The sequence below is a fragment of the Suncus etruscus genome, chromosome 14 (genome assembly GCF_024139225.1).
Source record: "Suncus etruscus isolate mSunEtr1 chromosome 14, mSunEtr1.pri.cur, whole genome shotgun sequence".
Lineage (NCBI taxonomy): Eukaryota > Metazoa > Chordata > Mammalia > Eulipotyphla > Soricidae > Suncus > Suncus etruscus.
The window spans coordinates 50,820,685-50,839,722 of NC_064861.1; the positions used below are offsets into that span (position 1 = coordinate 50,820,685).

Below are 19,038 nucleotides of genomic sequence, written 5' to 3' on the forward strand. Positions count from 1 at the left end.
GTAACCCAAAAACAAACAAAGCAAACAAACAAACAAAAATCAAAGTTAATTGGAGTACACCTCTTAAGACGAAGCTTGAGGGGATTATCAGTATTTTTTCGCTCGCCAGCCATGACAGAGGGGCAGGCTTGAGGTGTGATGCATGGATTTAAGCAGCGATGCCATTTACTTTTACTGCAGTAGGAATTGTTAGCAGAACGAGGTACGATCCCTTCCACCGGGGCTCTAGGGTTCGAGTCTTATGTCTGCGGACCAGCACAAGATCCCCTGGCTAGAAAGGCTGTGGGACGGCCAGATCCCCAAGCTGCTTTCAGACTTGTGATTGCAAGGTTGCCAACAAGGCTAGGTGAGTGGCTACTGCAGTGGAGGAAAAAGAACTATGAGAATCAGTTATTTTTCTAACCACAGGAGTGCAGCCATGCAGGATTTTAAAGGTAGTGTGGCTGAAGGTCAATTTTTTTGTAGCTTCTTCCTGCTGAGAAGGGACAGTGGTTTCTTTCTAGATAGTGGGAAATTTCATTTTACCCTAAATGAACAGTTAACTGGTTCACTTCTGCAGTCTTTTTTTTTTTTTTTTTTTTTTGGTTTTTGGGTCACTTTCGGCAGTGCTCAGGGGTTACTCCTGGCTGTCTGCTCAGAAATAGCTCCTGGCAGGCACGGGGGACCATATGGGACACCGGGATTCGAACCAACCACCTTTGGTCCTTTGGTCCTGATCGGCTGCTTGCAAGGCAAACACCGCTGTGCTATCTCTCCGGGCCCCACTTCTGCAGTCTTAACACCCGAAAAAGATCAGCTTAATTAGACGAGGGAACATTACTTACCCCATTCAGGCTTTGGAGCAGTAAATGGTACAACTGTTCTTATTATCTGTAATGATAGCACAAGTTAAGCAACAGAAATTAAAGTATCGTAGCATTATTAACAAACAGCTCTGAGTTACTTTAGTCAGACTAATGCTTGCATTTACAATTTATGATTTGGTACAACTAGTACAACTAGTAAGAACATTTTTACATAAGTTACTATAAAGAAGTGAGCTTTAGTTAAGCCCACTAGAATGTGTTTAATCAGCAACAAAAATAGTTTTTCTCTCCACCATTACCTTGCACCTTGCCAGATATTTGTATAACTTATGGCTCTTTTCTTTGTACAGTTACAGCAAAGCTGGAATAATCTCCATCTGGGGCAACCCCATTACTTACAGAGAATTTCTGAGGATAGGGTGGAGACACAGCAGGTTTTACAGTCACTTAGGTTTGGCTAATGAGTTAGTCAGTACAGCATGTATATCTCATGGTGGCCATGGGCATCTAATTCCCTCTGCAGGAATTTCCTAGAGGTTTCACTTCTCTTCAGGTTTGAAAGAGACTTTGACCTCGAATCCTCTTTTCCTTTTGAGGGTGGAGGGTGAGAGCAGGACCTAGGCTGGCCAGTTAGTGCAGGATCAGAAACTACTAGGAAAAATCTAATTTCCTTTTTCAGGTCATTTATCTTGGTGTCTTCCTGGTCTTTACAGCCAAATGCTTAAGAGTGCCTGCTTGTCACACCACCCTAAGCCTGATTATTCCCCTGAAAAGGGGCTCTGGGGTCCTTTACTAATTGTAAGATTTTCTGTCTGCATGGGGATTACTCCTCATGCAGAGAGAAAAGCCACCTGTTTGTATCTTATGCAAAGGAACATGATGCTGTAACGTACTAAAAGGTGCTAAGAGAGAGAGAAAAAGCAGCAGAAGACATTATTAGACACCAGCAATTTACATTGTAAATTATACAAAATTTTGTTCTACCCGTAATTTAAACAAATATTAGTTTTGAATACCAAAAGGAATGCTTATTACTTCTGGCAGACTTCAGACTTTTAAAAGATTTACAGGGCCCGGAGAGATAGCACAGCGGTGTTTGCCTTGCAAGCAGCGGATCCAGGACCTAAGGTGGTTGGTTTGAATCCTGGTGTCCCATATGGTCCCCCGTGCCTGCCAGGAGCTATTTCTGAGCAGACAGCCAGGAGTAACCCCTGAGCACCGCCGGGTGTGGCCCAAAAAACAAAAAGAAAAATAAATAAATAAAATATTTACAATTAGCAATTACTAATTTTTCCCAAAACCTTTAAACTAAAACTTAATAATTTTTCTTTTTTGTTTTTTTTTTTGGTTTTTGGGTCACACCCGGAAGTGCTCATGGGTTACTGCAGGCTCTATGTTCAGAAATCGCTCCTGGCAGACTCGGGGGAACATATGGGATGCCGGGACTCGAACCACCAACCTTCTGCATGCAAGGCAAGCGCCTTACTCCATGCTATCTCTCCGGCTCCCTTAATGATTTTTCTTAAATTCTTGATTATTTTCTTTAAAACTAAAACCTTTGTCAGGGAACCACATTTATAGATTTTTTATTACCTCATTTTCCCCCAAATCATAAAAATTACTATACATGTTTTGAAACATTCAAACCTTTTTAATGTAACACATAAGTATTTTATGTTAAAATTCCTGTATACCAGATTGACAAAAATGTTAGACCAGTGTAAAACAATTGAGTTTTTGAATTTTCTTAAAGATATTTTAAATTTTTTGAATAACTTAGAACATTATTTAAAATGGTCATTTTTTAAAAATTATTTCAGACATAGAATTTTGCAGTTTTTTAAAAATTTATCTTACAACTTCAGCAAATGAGAGGTAGGTATTGTAAACATCCAAGCACTACACTATAACTTAAGTTATAAAAACCTTAAAGATATTAAATAGGACTAATTTTACTCCAATTTTAAAAGGTCTACACTTAAAACTTTTATTTATTTTATTTTTCCCAATTAGAAAACAAGTTGCTAGAATTACTTTCATCTGGTAAACATGTTAAACATTTTCACATTTAGAAATGCTAAGCACGGGGCCGGGCGGTGGCGCTGGAGGTAAGGTGCCTGCCTTACCTGCGCTAGCCTAGGAGACGGACCGCGGTTCGATCCCCCGGCGTCCCATATGGTCCCCCAAGCTAGGAGCGACTTCTGAGCGCATAGCTAGGAGTAACCCCTGAGCGTCACCGGGTGTGGCCCAAAAACCAAAAAAAAAAAAAAAAAAAGAAATGCTAAGCACGGGCCCGGATAGCACATCAGCGTTTGCTTTGCAAGCAGCCGATCCAGGACCTAAGGTGGTTGGTTCGAATCCCAGTGTCCCATATGGTCCCCTGTGCCTGCCAGGAGCTATTTCTGAGCATAGCCAGGGGGTGTGGTCCAAAAACAAAAAAAAAGAAATGCTAAGCACAACATTTTCTACACAGTTTTGGCCTTTTAAAAGTAATATGAATTTCTGGGGCCGGAGAGATAGCATGGAGGTAAAGCGCTTGCCTTTCATGCAAAAGGTCATCAGTTCGAATCCCGGAGTCCCATATGGTCCCCAGTGCCTGCCAGGAGCAATTTCTGAGCATGGAGCCAGGAATAACCCCTGAGCACTGCTGGGTGTGACCCAAAACCACAAAAAAAAAAAAAAAAAAAAAAGTAATATGAATTTTTAATAAAAATAGAAATATATATTATACCCACATTACATTGTTGTTATAACCGGTTTTAAAATTGTAAAATTTTCTCTGAACTGATTGATATTTTTTTCTCCCTTCTCCAAATTCCTTAGGGCGGGTGAAATTCCTTAGGGCAGGTGGCATTTTTCACTGTTTGTATTAGAACTCAATTTCATCAGAAAAGTTAAATACAATAATTTGCAACATTTCCCACCAAATGATTTATTCTATGGAACCTCTAAGTCAGAGGAATTTTTCCAAGAGATTTAAAGACCCAATTTTTCTTCTGGACTCCCAGCCACTTCCAATCTCTCCTTTGATATGTAAGCCTTGGGGGAAGGGAGTTGGGTAAGTTTCGCTTTCTTAGATAAGCTCCGGTAAAGAATTTTTAACTTGGTGATGGGTGGTGTTCTTTACATGACTGAAACCCAAACACAATCATGTATGTAATCAAGGTGTTTAAATAAAATATTAAAAAAAAAAAAAAAAAGAATTTTTAACTGACCAATTTCGCTTCCCAGCAAGAAGGCAGCTCTCAAGATGTTTCTGATTTTGCCTTTTGGCTGAGGTGTTTAGTCTCAAAGTCTGGCCTCTCCAGGACAAATTTAAGTTCTGCTGGCCAGTAAGGAGGCAGAGTTTGCAACCATCACCCTGCCCTGTCCCTAACAGAGCTTGCCTTGAAATACAAAAAAAAAAACAAAACACAATTAAACAGAAAAAAGAAAGGAAGTGTAGAAATTGCCATTCAACACCACTTTCTGCACCTCTGGGAAGTTCGCCAACAAGAGACCTTGGCCTAAGCAGTCTGAGCCTGCTCCTTGGTTGACTAAGAAGAGGCAATTGATTAGGCAAAAGAAAGCACTTCACCCAAGGAGGAGAATTTTCACTTAGATCAGTCCAGACCAGGATATAAGACTGCTGGTCTGGATGACCATGTTCTCCAGGTTGAAAGATGACATTTTTAACTCTTAAAATCAACTCAGAATGAAAAGAGCCTACCGCTGGACATCCTATCTCAAAGGCTGGCCACTCAATGAAACAAAAGGTCTGCCACTTTCCCTTCTTGATGACAAAGGAAAGATTTTGCACCCAGGCTTTCACCTCAGGCCAATGATCAAGGGTCAAGGAAAGAAGAGTAGTATGCTTCTGTCCCATATCTAGCTACACAGACAAAACAAAGAGAGCAACAGGATAAGAATACCACACTTGACTCTGAACAGTAATTCAAACAGAATTCCTCCAGGCGTCCCTGTATTCCGTACACCACCAAGGCGTCCCTTGGGTTGTGACTGGCAGCCTTCCTAACATGTCTGCTGGCTGCTATGTGAGACTCCCCTCTCAGGAGTCAGCACCGGTCACCCACATCAGAGTCAATCAAGAAAACATAAAGTTAACACGAGGTCTCAAAGTGAAAATGAGGAGACTTCTCAGGGCATACAATTGCAGTTTCCACCATGAAACCAAACCAAAAGGCTATGCTCACAACAAGCACAACACCCAAAACCTCTTCCGCTGTTATCTGCATTTCCTTGGGTCAGACAGAAACCAAATCAAAAAGGAACCAACACAGAAATCAAATCTCATCAGGGCTCAACATCACAGAGAAAGAATAAAAAGCATAGAAACATATCTCACCTGATCAGGTCTTGTTGGAACCCCCAGATGCCGCACAGCAAAGGGTCCCTTAGTGGTCACCAAATATTAGGGTTGGGATTTAATTGCCCATCCTTCAGGTGTCCTGGGGGCTTCAAGAAGACACATGAGACCATGCAGGTGCAAAGGTTAGCTTTTTTTTTTTATTCTGACACGCCAGGGTCAATGCTCGGCATCTGTCCAAGACAGGTCTGTAAGCAAAGACCCCGAAGACAACTTAAGCAGGGCTTTTCTAGAGCACATTTCGGGGAGAAAAGAAGCAAGCATTATTATTTAATTTTTTGAGGTTACAGCAGGCTTGCATGAATAAAATTTTTTTGTGACAGCTTTACACAGAAATTTTTGTGACAGCTCTAGACAGAAATCATCTTTCTATAGAAGGATGTGGTTAGCACTTAGCTGGGGCCTTGTAGCTCAGGAACCTGTGCAAAACTTAAACTGATTTTTAAAAAAATTTTTTTACAGCTTATGTGGCAGAAGTTCAAGTTTGATAACAGACCCATTTCCAATGGAGCAATGCTGGGAAATGAACCCAGAGCACTGATAGGGTATTCTCTAAGCACTGCTTGGTGAATCCTCACCCCCAACAAAGTATTATTTTTAATTTCTGTTTTTAATAAAATATTAATATTTTAAATGAAATTTTAGTCACTAAATTTATATCTTGAGTATCTGGATAGTGAGGAGTGTCTGTGTTTACTGGGTGAACTTCGAGCCCACCCACATATTCACCCATCTTAGGAGCTTGATCAAGCCAGGTGTTCAGCTCATGGCAGCATTTCTCCCTGAAAACATGATAACACTATTTAAAATGCACATCCAGAGTACACAGCACACTTCCCATCATTCTGACACACCAAGAACCAGGAAGGAAGGTAGGACTACAAAAAGGGCAGGTGGGAGCAGGAAAAGACATTGGAGGGAGGGAGCAAAAGGAATGAAGAGAGGGAATGTAAAAGGAAGATAGAGGAGAGTTATGCTTTGTTTTGTTTTTAGACCTGAAGCTGACTGGTCACTTCTCTGAAGAAATCCCTTTTCCTGAGAGCTCCTTGCAACTTGGGCCTGACTCTCTGGAAGTTCCTTTCTTGTCTAGACAAAAAAACTAGTCCCTTCTTTTAGCCCATATTCACAGATTTTGGAGGTGATGGATGATTTGAGGCATCAGCCCATTTATTTCATTCTGTGGGCTATGATTGTCTCCAGGTAAGGAGAGGGCAAGTAGGACACTGAATGTGACATGGGATACAATGACCTGAGACCATGATGTGATTGACATCCACTACGCAGGCTATTTCAGGCTTGTTTCATGAGATATTGCTCCTTAAATTTTATTAAACCAAGAGTAAGATATTGTGATAGCTAAAGACCCTACAGACTATGTTTGCTAACTTGCAGCCAGATTGGGTCATATCCACTAAAGTTCCCCCAAATACCTTAGTAGCAACTGTGAAGTGGTGAGTTGTGCATTCCACAATCCTCAGAGGGGGAGAGAGATTCCCCTGCCTCCTGTCTGGGTAGGACAAGAGATACAGGTCCTGCAGCAATTTGATGCAGAAAATAATCGACACACAGTTGGGAAGGTATAGCAGGCCAGAAACTAACACCGCAAACTGTTCACCCACAAGCCAGTCACTCCAGCTTTCCACCTCCTGAAACCAGGAGCCTAGATGGCAGCTCCTCCTCTAGGCCTACTGAGTAGCCATTATTGGGATAAACAAAGTCTACCCCCAACAGCAAATAAAACAGCCAGATTAGGAGTCAATGGGGAAACTTTCTCTCTCTCTTTCTCTCTTTCTCTCTTTCTTTCTTTCTCTCTTTCTCTCTTTCTCTCTCTTTCTTTCTTTCTTTCTTTCTTGTTGTGTATGTAAATATTTTGGGGGATTACTATGTTGCTCACCCTAAACTGATTAGGTGATTGTGCCCTACCCTAGGGTGTGACCTGGCATTCTGCCCCCACCCTAGGGTAGGACCTGATTCTGCTTTCACCATTGGTTGGTATCTGATCCCACCATTGGGTGGGACCTGATTCTGGAGTATAAAAACAGGAGTCTGTGGAAGGCCGGGAGCTTTTTGCTGGCTGGAACTGAATCTGAGTCTTTGGACTTCAGTTTTGTCCATCCGAATAAAGCAAATATTTCCACGAGCCTGATTGTCTGCGAGCTGTTTACCCGCTGTTTCACCTCAGAACCGTGGGCTAGACAGGGTGGCAGACGCGTGCTCCGAGCTGGAAGAAAAGGGCCTCATTCTCCATCCCACCATCAGTCAACCTCTTCAGGGGCTGACCTGCTACACTTTCTCTCTCTCTTTCTTTCTTCCTTTCTTTCCTTTCTTCTCTTCTTTCTTTATTTTTTCTTTCTTTTTCTTTCTTTCTCTTTCTTCTATCTTTTTCTTTCCTTTTTTTGGAAATCATTTAACAATAACAACAACAAAAAAATAAAACCCCAAAGGAACCAGTCTAGAGACATCTAATTAGAAGGCAATATGAGGACCAATCCAAGGGCTTCTACCAAGAGCAACCCCAAAGAACACAACTAACGGGGGCTCTGAGCATCTGGTTGTGCCCATCACCCCCTGATGAACAGTGAAGACAAACCCATGCCCCGGAAGCAGGCCCATGCTAGCCTTCAGTGCCCTTTGACAGGGAATGTCAGAAGCTGCTGGTCCACTTGTATTCAATGTTAGACAGCACCAGTGTACCTACTCACACTTAGTCACACAATTGCAATGTGGACAAGACATAACATCTCACACATCTGCTTTGTGGGCAAGACACATAGTACTTGACTCAAAAATGCGTTTAGTGTAAAAGAAATTTTTTCGGTTTAGGGTCCCACCCAGCAGTGGCCAGGGCTTATTTATGTATCTGAGCTCAGGGTTCACTTCTGGTGGACTTGAGGGAACCAAATGAGGTGGAAGGGATTAAACTCAGGTATACCCCATGCAAGACAAGTGCTATGTACTGTACTTTCTTTTTGGCCTTAAATGAACATTTATTCTGTGATATACACATTTTTCTTTCTTTCTTTTTTTTTTTTTTTGGTTTTTGGGCCACACCCATTTGATGCTCAGGAGTTACTCCTGGCTATGCGCTCAGAAATCGCCCCTGGCTTGGGGGGACCATATGGGACACCAGGGGATCGAACCGCAGTCCATCCTACGCTAGCACTAGCGCTTGCAAGGCAGACACCTTATCTCTAGTGCCACCTTCCTGGCCCCATATACACATTTTCTCTCCTTTACTTTTTTTGTTTGTTTTTTTTGTTTTGTTTTGGGGTCACACCCATTGACGCTCGGGGTTACTCCTGGCTATGCGCTCAGGCATCATTCCTGGCTTGAGGAGACCATATGGGATGCCGGGGGATCACGGGGGATAAAACTGCAGTCTGTCCTAGGCTAGCACTTGCAGGCCAGACGTCTTACCTCTACATCACGGCTCCATCTCCTCTCCTTTCATTTCTTTTAAATTCTGCATTATTCACTCTTGCTGATACATATTTGTAGTATTTGTCATATAAAATTATATATTTTAGTATAGGATTGTTCATAATGTTATTTTTAAATTTTCTCAAAAAAAATATATCTTAAGAAATTGTCAATGTAGAACTTGAGACATTAAGCCGAGGCAGGGCATGTGCTGTGCAATTGGCCAATCTAGCTTCCATTCCCATACCCCATATGGTCCCCTATCACTGAAAGGAGAGAATCCTGAGTGCAGAGCCAGGAAAGCACTCAGCATTGCTGTAATTGGCTCCCAAACCAGAACAAAATCTGTCAATTTATCATTGGTTTACAAAGTTATGGAATTTCAGGATATAGTTATTTATATTTGTGCAGTACTCATTACCCACAATCAAAGATTTATCTCCTATGCTGTATATAAAAAAAGTCAAGTTTATAACTAATGGCTAAAGGAAATAGAACAGGCAATCCTGTGGCAACCTGGGAAGTGGATGGAAAGGTTCTAGGGACCTGGTGGAATGAAGCTAGCACTCAGGAATAGGGGTGGGGTGGAAACAATCTGTACTTGTGACTGTCATTAACTTTTCTGTAAATCACTGTTCATCAACAGGAAACAATTTAAGAAAGGACAGAGGTAAGCAGTTGTCAGGAAATGAAAGATTTCACTGAACATCAACAGAGGTTTCTCAGTAAAGTAAATCGATTTAGGGTCAAGGGGCCAAATGTGAAAACATGGAGATATCGGTGCTTTGTTAATCCTGGCATTGTGAAAAAACATCCTGGGCCCCCCCCCCCAAAAAAAAAAAAAACTTCCAGGAAAATGCTCCTGTGTGTGGGAATTGCTCAAGTGGGTTTTATTGAGTCATGATCAGAAAGAGGTTGTCCTGGCACAGGGCTCCTATAAGGCATGGTGCCACACAGAAAACCCATCATGGCTTTCCTGCCTTTGAACTGTTTGGGAGGTTAAGTTGGAGCCAAGGAGCATCTGCCAAAGGCTCCTGGGCAGCCTGACCCAAAAGCAGCCAGTGACCAACAGGTTGCAAAGTCAATTCTGCCCTGTGCTGTGAAACTGGCCCTGCCTTTTTGGCAAGCACTTCCTAGTGCACCAGAGGTTGTTTGTGTTTGTAAGCTAGGTGTCCTCAGACCCTCCCTGTGTCCCTGACTTCGCTGAGTACACTCAGTTGGCCTGAGCTGCCTGTTACCTCTTTTGCTCTCAACCCCACCTGGACCTTGGCTTCACCCTCTGAGCTCAGCCCCGCCTTCTGCTCACGCCCCGCCTTGTGCACTCAGCCTGTCCAGCTGCACTTGGGTCCAACTTTTGCGCCCAACCCGCTTTGTGCGCCCAGCCTCTCACTCCTGAGGTGACTCAGCAGATGACACTGGGCTACTGGGCACCCGGCACGCACCACAGCTCTGCGCCCGTCCCCACCAGCGCCCCAGCGTCCTTGGGACCTCAGTGTCTGGGGTAGCGGGAAGCTCGCAAGGCGAGGGGTGGCGCGTTGCACACGGACCTTCCTCCTGCCTACAAAAGGGACAGTGAGTGCCCTGCTCACCACTCCTGAGCAGGTGTACTTCACTCCTTCAGTTTGCGCTGACCTCACCTTATTGTCACATGGACCCCAACTGCTCCAGCTGCGCTGGTAAGCGACCCCTCTCTGGGCCCCGAGCTACCTTTCCCCCATCCCACTGCAAGCGTGGCTTAAACCAGACAGCTGAAGCGCATACGTGCCTCCCTGCCAGGTTCTCAGAGCCTCCCTTTACCCTGTGCCCTCCTTAGATTCAGGGTTGTGAGGGCCCAATATCACCCTTGAGGGCCACGTTGTACTCCACAGAGCCCGGTTGCAGATTCTATCAGCAGGTTCAAGGCACTGACTTGAAGTTCAGAGCTGGGGCAAGTGAACTCCTCAGTGGGATCCTCAGCCTGTTCTTCTCCTCCTCTAGGTGGCGCCTGCAGCTGCCAGAGCTCTTGCAAGTGCAAAGACTGTAAATGTGGCTCCTGCAAGAAAAGTGAGTTTGGTTCCCCAGAAGAGTGGGCTCTGAGCTGGTTGCAGGATGGGGGTTACCCAGTGGGTGGGCGCGTGCATGGTATTGGAACAATTGGTGTCATGTGCTGAGTTCTCTCTGACTTGCCTCCCCAGGTTGCTGCTCCTGCTGCCCTGCAGGCTGTGCCAAGTGTGCCCAAGGCTGTGTGTGCAAAGGGGCATCAGAAAAGTGCAGTTGCTGTCCCTGAGATGAGATGAGGGGCTGCCTGGGCCCCTGATGTAAATAGAACATTTATGTGTGTCAGCTTCTTGTTTGCCGCCCCTCCCTTTTTGTACTATGAACGATGTGAATGACAATAAATTTATTGACTGGATTGTGGTTCTGGGTCTTGTGTATCACAAGGAAATAAGGGAGTTTGTGCCTCTACTTGGGTGAGGAATTCTCTGGAAGGGCAGACCTGGGGTCTGGACACATGCTGTCCCCAGCAAGAGGCCCAGGGGAACAGTGACTCTGAACTCAGGTTGTTAATGAAAATCTCAAAGTCCCTTGGGCTATCCATGGGCAACTAGGTCCTGGGGCTGTTGATCATCTCACTTGTTTATGTGAATGGACTCTGGGTCCAGACTGTTACATTCCTCACAGGCTTTATCTCTAAATGCAGAATGACCTGATTTTCTTACTTCCAAGTGTAACATGTGATGATGGAGCTGAATTAGCAGGCATAATATGAGAATCCTTTTTGGATTCAAAAGACAAAGTCAGGGCCCGGAGAGATAGCACAGCGGCATTTGCCTTGCAAGCAGCCGATCCAGGACCAAAGGTGGTTGGTTCGAATCCCGGTGTCCCATATGGTCCCCCGTGCCTGCCAGGAGCTATTTCTTTTTTTTGGGCCACACCCTGTGATGCTCAGGGGTTACTCCTGGCTATGCACTCAGAAGTTGCTCCTGGCTTCTTGGGGGACCATATGGGACGCCGGGGGATCGAACCGCGGTCCGTCCTAGGCTAGCGCAGGCAAGGCAGGCACCTTACCTCCAGCGCCACCACCCGGCCCCCCAGGAGCTATTTCTGAGCAGACAGCCAGGAGTCACCCCTGAGCACTGCCGGGTGTGGCCCAAAAACCAAAACCAAAAAAAAAAAAAAAAAAAAGACAAAGTCAAAGCAAGAGGAAAAGTGTTATTAGGAAAATCTTTTGGCTGCTGGTATTGATCCTGGAGTTATTTCAATGGACCAGAGCACATGCTTTGTATGACAGAGCTCAAGGCATTTTTATGTGTTAATTTTCTTTCCTTTATTTTTTTTGTCTTTATTTGTTTTTTTTTTTGGGGGGGGTCACACACGGCAGTGCTCAGGCATTACTCCTGGCTCTGCACTCATAAATTGCTCCTGGCAGGCACAAGGGACCATATGGGATGCCAGGAATTGAACCGGGGTCTGTCCTATGTTGGCTGCATTCAAAGCAAATGCCCTACCTTTGTGCGTTCCCACTCCTTGTTTTTGTTTTTGGATCACGCTTAGTAACACTCATGAAGTACTCTTGGCTTGTAAAATAAATATCCACGAGTTGAGAGATCACCTCAGGCACCATGTTTCTAAACCCTACGGCCTACACAGAGGGTCTGAAAAAGCAGGGTAGTGGTGGAGAAATAATAAACTAAGGCAATCAGAAAAGAGCCACAAACCTACTTGTGCACCATCTCCTGCTCTAAAATAGGAAAATACAACATGCTGACTGTAAGATCAAAGCATTTAATGTGCTTTCTACATCTAGACACTGACATTGCCTGTTTCAATGATCAGGAGTGACCCCTAAGCTCCTAAGTACCAAGCCAGCAATAGGCTCTGAGCATTGCTGGACAATGTCTAAAATCTCTTTCTCTCTGTATCTCTGTCTCTCTCTGTCTCTCCTCATATGTACACCAAGTTAAAAGCCTGTCCTAAGAGGCTAAGCACTAACACAGCGGGTAGGGTGCTGCTTACCTTGCACTAGACTGACCCAGGTTTAATCTCCAGCATCCCATATGGTCCCTTGAGCCTATGAGGAGTGATCCAGGGTGCAGAGCCAGGAGTAACCCCAGAACTGTCAGGTGTAACCCCAAAACTAAAAAAATTATGAAACAAGTCAAAAAACCTGTCATAATCTCCTCCTCACCATTCCTAGCATAGAAGAGGTTGCATTACCTGCAAGCCAGGTATCTAGTTGTTCTGCATGGCTAAAGGGCCCCAGTGATTCTGCTTTCAAGGTGTTGAGGTGGTTTCTTTGGAAGTGAAAACTGATCCCATAGAGAGGGAGTTTCCAGTCCCACAGAATGATACAGTGGTCAAAAGCATCCCCAAGACACCTAGTTATTCACACACTCATTGAAGCCTGCCCATTCCTTGAAATGACTTACTGTTTCACAGAACGTTCAAGCTAGTCTTATTGCTACTTGTATTTAGTGAATTTACAGACCTATATATTTGGTTTTTTTTTAACTTAAAGGTTAACTGTGATAATTTGTAGCCTCTATAACCTAATAAAAGAATCCTCAGAGTTCTGTAAGGGGCCATTGCAGTAGAGGGGTGACCCCAACATGCTGGCAAATAAACTCCCATGCCTTATTGCAGTGCATTTCATCTCCTGTGGTTTTTGTAGGATGAATCTCAAACCCAAGGTTCACTTTAGAGTTAACATTTCTACTGAAAATGGGCATCAGTTTATCTCAGACAGAGAGGCAGATCCACAGACTCATACACAGAGGGATGAAGAAATGATGCAGATTCAGGCACTTGCATCACATGCATCCATTCAGGTTAGAGACCTGGAATCACATAATGTTCCCCTGAGCACTACCAGGAGTGGTCTGTGATCACAGGCATAAGCTAAATCCTGAGAGTCCTTGAATGTGCCTCCTCCAAAAAGATTACCTGATGCTCATGTAGAGTAATGCCTATATGATTGTATGAAGAAATGGAGTTACTCACTTTTCTTACTTCTGAAAGTATCACCAGCCCCTAATCTAAAAGGATGCCTACAGGGCATGAACGGATCTGTTATTAAGGTGAATGTTCACCTGCAATTTGGCAGGGGCAGTGGACCGACCAATCAGTGGTCATTCTGATAAAGTTGGAAAAATAAGTGCAGGAGTGATAGTACAACTGACAAAGTGCTTGCCTGCATGCACTTGACCTGGGTTTGATCTGAGCTCCCTATTTGTTCCCCTAAATTCTGGTAAGAGAGATCGCTGAGCTCAGTGTCCAGAGTAATCCCTGAGTACCACGAGAAGTGATGCAACAACAATAAACAAACTAAGCAGAAATAGGCAAAGAGGCTTGGGAAATTTGCCACCATTTAGTTCCATGTGAGAATTAGGTTACAGAGGTCTGTTTGCCCTCTGGTTGTATGAGTAGAAACTTCTTAAGATCCTTATGAGAAGGAACAAGTAAAGTCTGGTTACTGAAGCTTTCTGAACAGAGAGATGAGGTCTACCTCTCAGCTTGGGTCAACAACCTAGCAGCAATCAGACCAAATGGGCTAGATATGGGCCACCCAGGAGCATCACAAAAGCTGATAGAAGGTTGCACACAGGAGCCTCCTGGTCCTAAACATTGGGTGTGCCCAGGTGGGGCTCATGTAACTCATGAGCATCTTCTCCAGCTAAGGAGGGTCCTTCTCTGACTGTGGCCCAGCCCAGCATAGGGTCTCTGAGCAGATCATCTGGGTGGGTGTAGGGTGGGGCAGCCCTGCCCCACCTCCTCCCCTATAAAGTCAGCCCCAGGTTCCTCAGGAGTGTCTAAGTCTTCCAAAGCCAAGTGTATCCTTGGAGCCTCCAGCTTCCAGCCTCTTGATTCAGGCTCTCAGCTTTTCAGTTTCTGAGTGCCCTGATTCCAGCCCTTCCAAATGGACCCCAAGTGTTCTTGCACTACTGGTAAGATGCCCTCTCTGAGCCAAACACCCTTTCCCCAGACAAAGAGGAGCCTGGCCTGGAGCAAGTATGAGGGCAGGAATGGAATCTCCTGCTCAGGAGTCATTCTTAACCTGTTCTGAGCTCCTGCTCCACTACTTTCCTTTTTACCCTTTCTTGATTTTGTTTGTGGACTATACCCAGAAGTGTTCAGGAGTTAGTCCTGGTTCTGCATCACTCCTGGTAGGTGTGGGCGATCATAGGAGGCTAGGAATAGACCAGGGGATGTCAAGTGCAAAGCTTGTGCTATCTTGTGCTAGTGCTCAGGCTGTGTGTGTGTGTGGGGGGGGGGGGGTGTAGTGTGTGTGTGTGTGGGGGGGGTGTTTGCGAAGAGTGTCCAGGTCTTATACCTGATTTAGTCAGTGTTCTGTGATTGTAGTGCCAAGCTGGCTTTGGTTAATGCTAGAAAAGGGCCTTAAAACCTTGTCACAGAGCTATGACACGTTACTACTGTAAATTTTAAATGTAATTATTTTGTTTTTGGAGAATCAGACTCTCAAACACTAGAGCAGTAGAATTTGACATGGTCAGAGTGTGTCTGGTTGGACAGGTAGCTAATCTCACACATACTCCTCCCTGCAATGCCTCCTCCTCACATCCTGCCTGACTCTCTGTCTTCCTCTACAGGCGGATCCTGCTCCTGCGTGGGCCCCTGCAAGTGCAAAGACTGCAAATGCAGCTCCTCCAAGAAAAGTGAGTAGGGCTCTTGAGCATGGTGATTGTGAGGATAGGAGCAGGGCTCAGGATAGAGGACCATGCATAAGCATTTTAGCTAGATTAAAAATCACTGAGGTAGGGGCCGGGAAGGTGGTGCTAGAGGTAAAGTGTCTGCCTTGCAAGTGCTAGTGTAGGACGGACCACAGTTCGATCCCTCGGCGTCCCATATGGTCCCCCCCAAGCCAGGGGCGATTTCTGAGCGCATAGCCAGGAGTAACCCCTGAGCGTCAAACGGGTGTGGCCCAAAAACCAAAAAAAAAAAAAAAAAAAAAAAAAAAAAAGAATCACTGAGGTGATTGGTTCTCTGGGCTAGGAAAACCCAGAGTGCCAAGGAACAGTGCTGAGTTGGATGCAGCTCTCCTGCCTCCTGTGGACTATGCTGAAAGCTCTACTTTGTTGCTTTGATTTAGGTTTGGGGAAAGTGTCAGCCTGTATTTTCTCCTTGGGGGACTCTGATTCAGGCAATTTCAAGATCAGAGCCTGGGTTTGGGATGAGCTCATGATGCCCATAGCATTGCAGGGTCCGTGGGAGGAATGTGTTGATGTCTGTGCTAATTTGCCTCTCATTGCAGGGTGCTGCTCCTGCTGCCCTCCAGACTGTGCCAAGTGTGCCCAGGGCTGCACCTTCAAAGGGGCATCGAACAAGTGTAGCTGCTGTGCATGAGCCTGGCAAGTCAGAGTCCAGCATCCCCCCCAGGTGTACATAGAGCAATGTAGATAGACCAAGGACTACTCTGTGGACATAACCTGCTAGCTTTTATCTCTGTTCTGGGCAATGGAAATAAAAGTCATTGGCTTTATTCTGGCTATGGGTCTTCTTTGTGCCTTGGGAAAATGGACTTGGTTCCCTCTAGAATGTTGGAAAAATTATAGGGGGTGGGGGGAATTCCCATAGTTTTGTGTGTTTTGGCTTCTGTTTATCTGGGTCTTTCAAGCAATCAGATTATCTATTTTTCCCCTTAGTTATTCTCCAGACTTCACTGGATTATAGGGTAAATGGAGTTCCCTCCTAAATTCTGTCCAATGAAGTCCTTAAGATAGAGACAAGGTGTTGTTTAAATATAAATTAATGAGCCCTAGTGTTGGTAGGGGGGTGGTGAGGCCTTTCTTGGCTTGGCCTGGCTCCTGTAGCCCCTAGGGCAGGGGTGGCAAACAAGTTCGGCACAAAGAGCCAAAAATTTAAACTGTGAGAGTAAGAGAGCCACACCGCGCAGTGACCTGCCAAAACAAACACTCACACAAAAGCATATAATTTTAACAATAATATATATTTGTGGTTTTTGGGTCACACCCGGCAGTGCTCAGGGTTTTTTCCTGGCTCCGTGCTCAGAAATTGCTCCTGGCAGGCACGGGGGACCATATGGGATACCGGGATTCGAACCAATGACCTTCTGCATGAAAGGTAAACGCCTTACCTCCATGCTATCTCTCCGGCCCCAACAATAATATATTAAACACATATTGCATTTTGCCATTTTGAGTGAGGGTAAAAATCCTGCAGTGACGGTAAGGGTGTGCTGCGGCCTCCACACTAAGAACTAATGGCAAGATGTGACCCAACATGTGACACACGGGTCCCCTGCTCGCTGGCCTGTGCAGTTGTTCCCAAGGGATGGGAGACGGGATGATGAAGCCTGGGGCCGGGACTCTCGAGTTCAGAGATCTCTCCTCAGAGGTCCCTCCTCAGAAGCAGCAGAACAAAACCCAAACTTGGCAAAGAGCCACAGTATACAAAATAATGATAAGAGGTAAAAGGGCCGCATTCATTTTGGCAGGGAGCCGTCCCTGCCCTAGGACCTGGGAGGTCTGAAGGTTGAAGGGTGATGTTGGATAAATTCACAAAGAAGTCAGATGAAGTTTCAGAAGAAATCCAGCTTTATTACAAGGCCCTAACCACCATGTGTCACATGGCTTCTAAGCTAAGCAACCCCTTTCCTGCTGCTCTATGATCCCTCCTGCTCCAGCTCTCTTCCAGCAATCTTCTAGCTGCTTTCCAGGCTTCCTTGCTGCCCCTCTCTTCTTTCTCTAACTCTCTTTCTTATTCCCTCTCTCCCCCGCAGCAGACTCCTTTACCACACACCCCCCCCCTCATTCCAGATGTGGGCGGTTCTGATCATTCAGGTAGCATAAACAAAAAGTTGGTGGAGGGGATACCCATATTCTCCACTTTTTTTGTATGATTACCCCAAGCACAGTAAGTCTAGAATGTCCAAATTTCTTTTCATAAGCTTCTCTAAAAAAAAAAAATCACAAGAACAATTCTGCAGATAATACAGTTTGAAATTAAGCTTCTACGTAAGATACACAATATACCATCATAGCAATTGGGAAACATTTACTAGGATAGCTGAGAACTTTCAAAATTCTACCATGCATTTCTCCAGAATTGTGCAAACAAATGTTAAAGCACTAAAGTTAGATACAAAATTTTCTGTTTGTAGTGGGGCTTAGAATAAAATAATAAGATCCATAAAAATAAAACACAATTTAACCAGCAATATAGTGGTCAGTGAAAATAAGATCAAGATGGGGCCCGGAGAGATAGCACAGCTGCGTTTGCCTTGCAAGCAGCCAATCCAGGACCAAAGGTGGTTGGTTCGAATCCCGGTGTCCCATATGGTCCCCCGTGCCTGCCAGGAGCTATTTCTGAGCAGACAGCCAGGAGTAACCCCTGAGCACCGCCGGGTGTGGCCCAAAAACAAAAACAAAAACAAAAACAAAAAACAAACGAAAATAAGATCAAGAGATTAGCCTAGGACAGTGGTTGGCAAAAGCCACATGCGGCTCTTTACATTTTTGAATGCGGCTCTTCTGGCTGCTTCAGGAGTCAGGACTCTGCTCCTAGCTTCTGTCAGTGAGCACCCTGTGTGGCTCTCAAAATAAATTTCAATCGTGGTTTTGGCGAGATTTGGCTCAATTGAAAAAAAAAGGTTGCTCACTACTGGGAGAAAGTTAATTTTTGGGGATAACCTAGGTGCAGGAAGTTCTGAAAGCAGCTTCTCCTTTGTTGGTCTTCAGCTGGTCTTGGATCCTCCATCTTCTCCATCTTCCCCTTCTATGTTAGGCTTCTGAGGTCTCCTCAATTAGCTGCTGCAAGGTTAGGGGTCCGAGGTCCTCACAAAAGGCACCTTACCATTGCAGTCTCTTCTTAGGTCCAGGGTTCAAATCCTCATACGGTCCACCAGTTGTTTAACTATAAATTAATGAGTCCTAGTGTTGGTAGGGATATGGGAAGGCCTTTCTTGGCCTGGCAGGTCTGAAGGTTGCAGGGTGATAGCAGAGAAATTATCTCACAGGCAGTCAGTTTTATTTGTTGGACTCTTCTTTATATAACATTTTATAGCATTTTTTTTTTTTTTTTGCTAAAACTAAGTTATTGGTTTTGTTGATTTATCATTATCCCAATTAGCCTCCTTTGTATTTTTGTGGCAAGATTTTTGCATGGGTGCTTTACATCAGAAAAATTGTAGGTACAGAAAGGAGTTTCTATCAGTTAAGGATGGAACCTCACATATTTTCTTGAAACAGGAAGATTCTCCACCTGAAACATCTTGTGTTGGTAATTTGACTTGAGCTCCCATCAATCAAAAATCAGTTGAATTCCCCTGTACTTTGTACCTCATTTTCAGATTTATCTTGGATTTATTCATGGATTTTTACTAAAAATGAAGTGCTTGGACAATCTTTTTTTTCTTCTGTGCAAAAAGCCCATCAGTGAGATAATGGAGTTTTGTCTCCAGTGACATTCTGGATGCATCTACCTACCTAT

At 44.6% G+C, this 19,038-nt stretch overlaps 3 protein-coding genes across 4 annotated transcripts in view; all 3 read left to right on the forward strand.

The window, feature by feature from the left end:
- The window catches only part of LOC126027120 (metallothionein-1L), a 37,932-nt gene extending 26,948 nt beyond the window's left edge, over positions 1-10,984 (forward strand). The window contains exon 4 of the transcript XR_007502204.1: positions 10,950-10,984. The gene's annotated coding sequence lies outside the window, so the exon portion shown is untranslated. The remainder of the gene's footprint in view (positions 1-10,949) is intronic.
- Positions 1-10,984, forward strand: part of LOC126027122 (metallothionein-1L-like) — a 26,312-nt gene extending 15,328 nt beyond the window's left edge. Inside the window, exons 1-3 of one of the 2 annotated variants that reach the window (XM_049786103.1) lie at positions 10,166-10,268; positions 10,570-10,635; positions 10,767-10,984. In XM_049786103.1, coding sequence (XP_049642060.1) covers positions 10,241-10,268; positions 10,570-10,635; positions 10,767-10,858 — 186 coding nt within the window. In that variant the 5' untranslated portion in view covers positions 10,166-10,240 and the 3' untranslated portion in view covers positions 10,859-10,984. Of the gene's footprint in view, positions 1-10,165; positions 10,269-10,569; positions 10,636-10,766 lie in introns of those variants that run through there. The other variant, XM_049786104.1, reaches the window with a different exon arrangement.
- A 3,504-nt stretch (positions 10,985-14,488) lies between these two features.
- LOC126027172 (metallothionein-1A-like) lies at positions 14,489-15,933 on the forward strand. The gene is made up of 3 exons (XM_049786161.1): positions 14,489-14,516; positions 15,180-15,245; positions 15,842-15,933. Exons 1-3 carry the CDS (start codon positions 14,489-14,491, stop codon positions 15,931-15,933), a joined length of 186 nt encoding a protein of 61 aa, XP_049642118.1.
- The last annotated feature ends 3,105 nt before the right edge of the window (positions 15,934-19,038 follow it).

What these genes read in the sequence shown, in the direction of transcription:
- LOC126027172 (XM_049786161.1), top strand. Translation starts at nt 14,489, where the DNA reads ATGGACCCCAAGTGTTCTTGCACTACTG. An exon ending in CAAGTGTTCTTGCACTACTG is followed by an intron (nt 14,517 to 15,179) that starts GTAAGATGCCCT and finishes CTTCCTCTACAG; the next exon opens with GCGGATCCTGCTCCTGCGTG. An exon ending in ATGCAGCTCCTCCAAGAAAA is followed by an intron (nt 15,246 to 15,841) that starts GTGAGTAGGGCT and finishes CTCTCATTGCAG; the next exon opens with GGTGCTGCTCCTGCTGCCCT.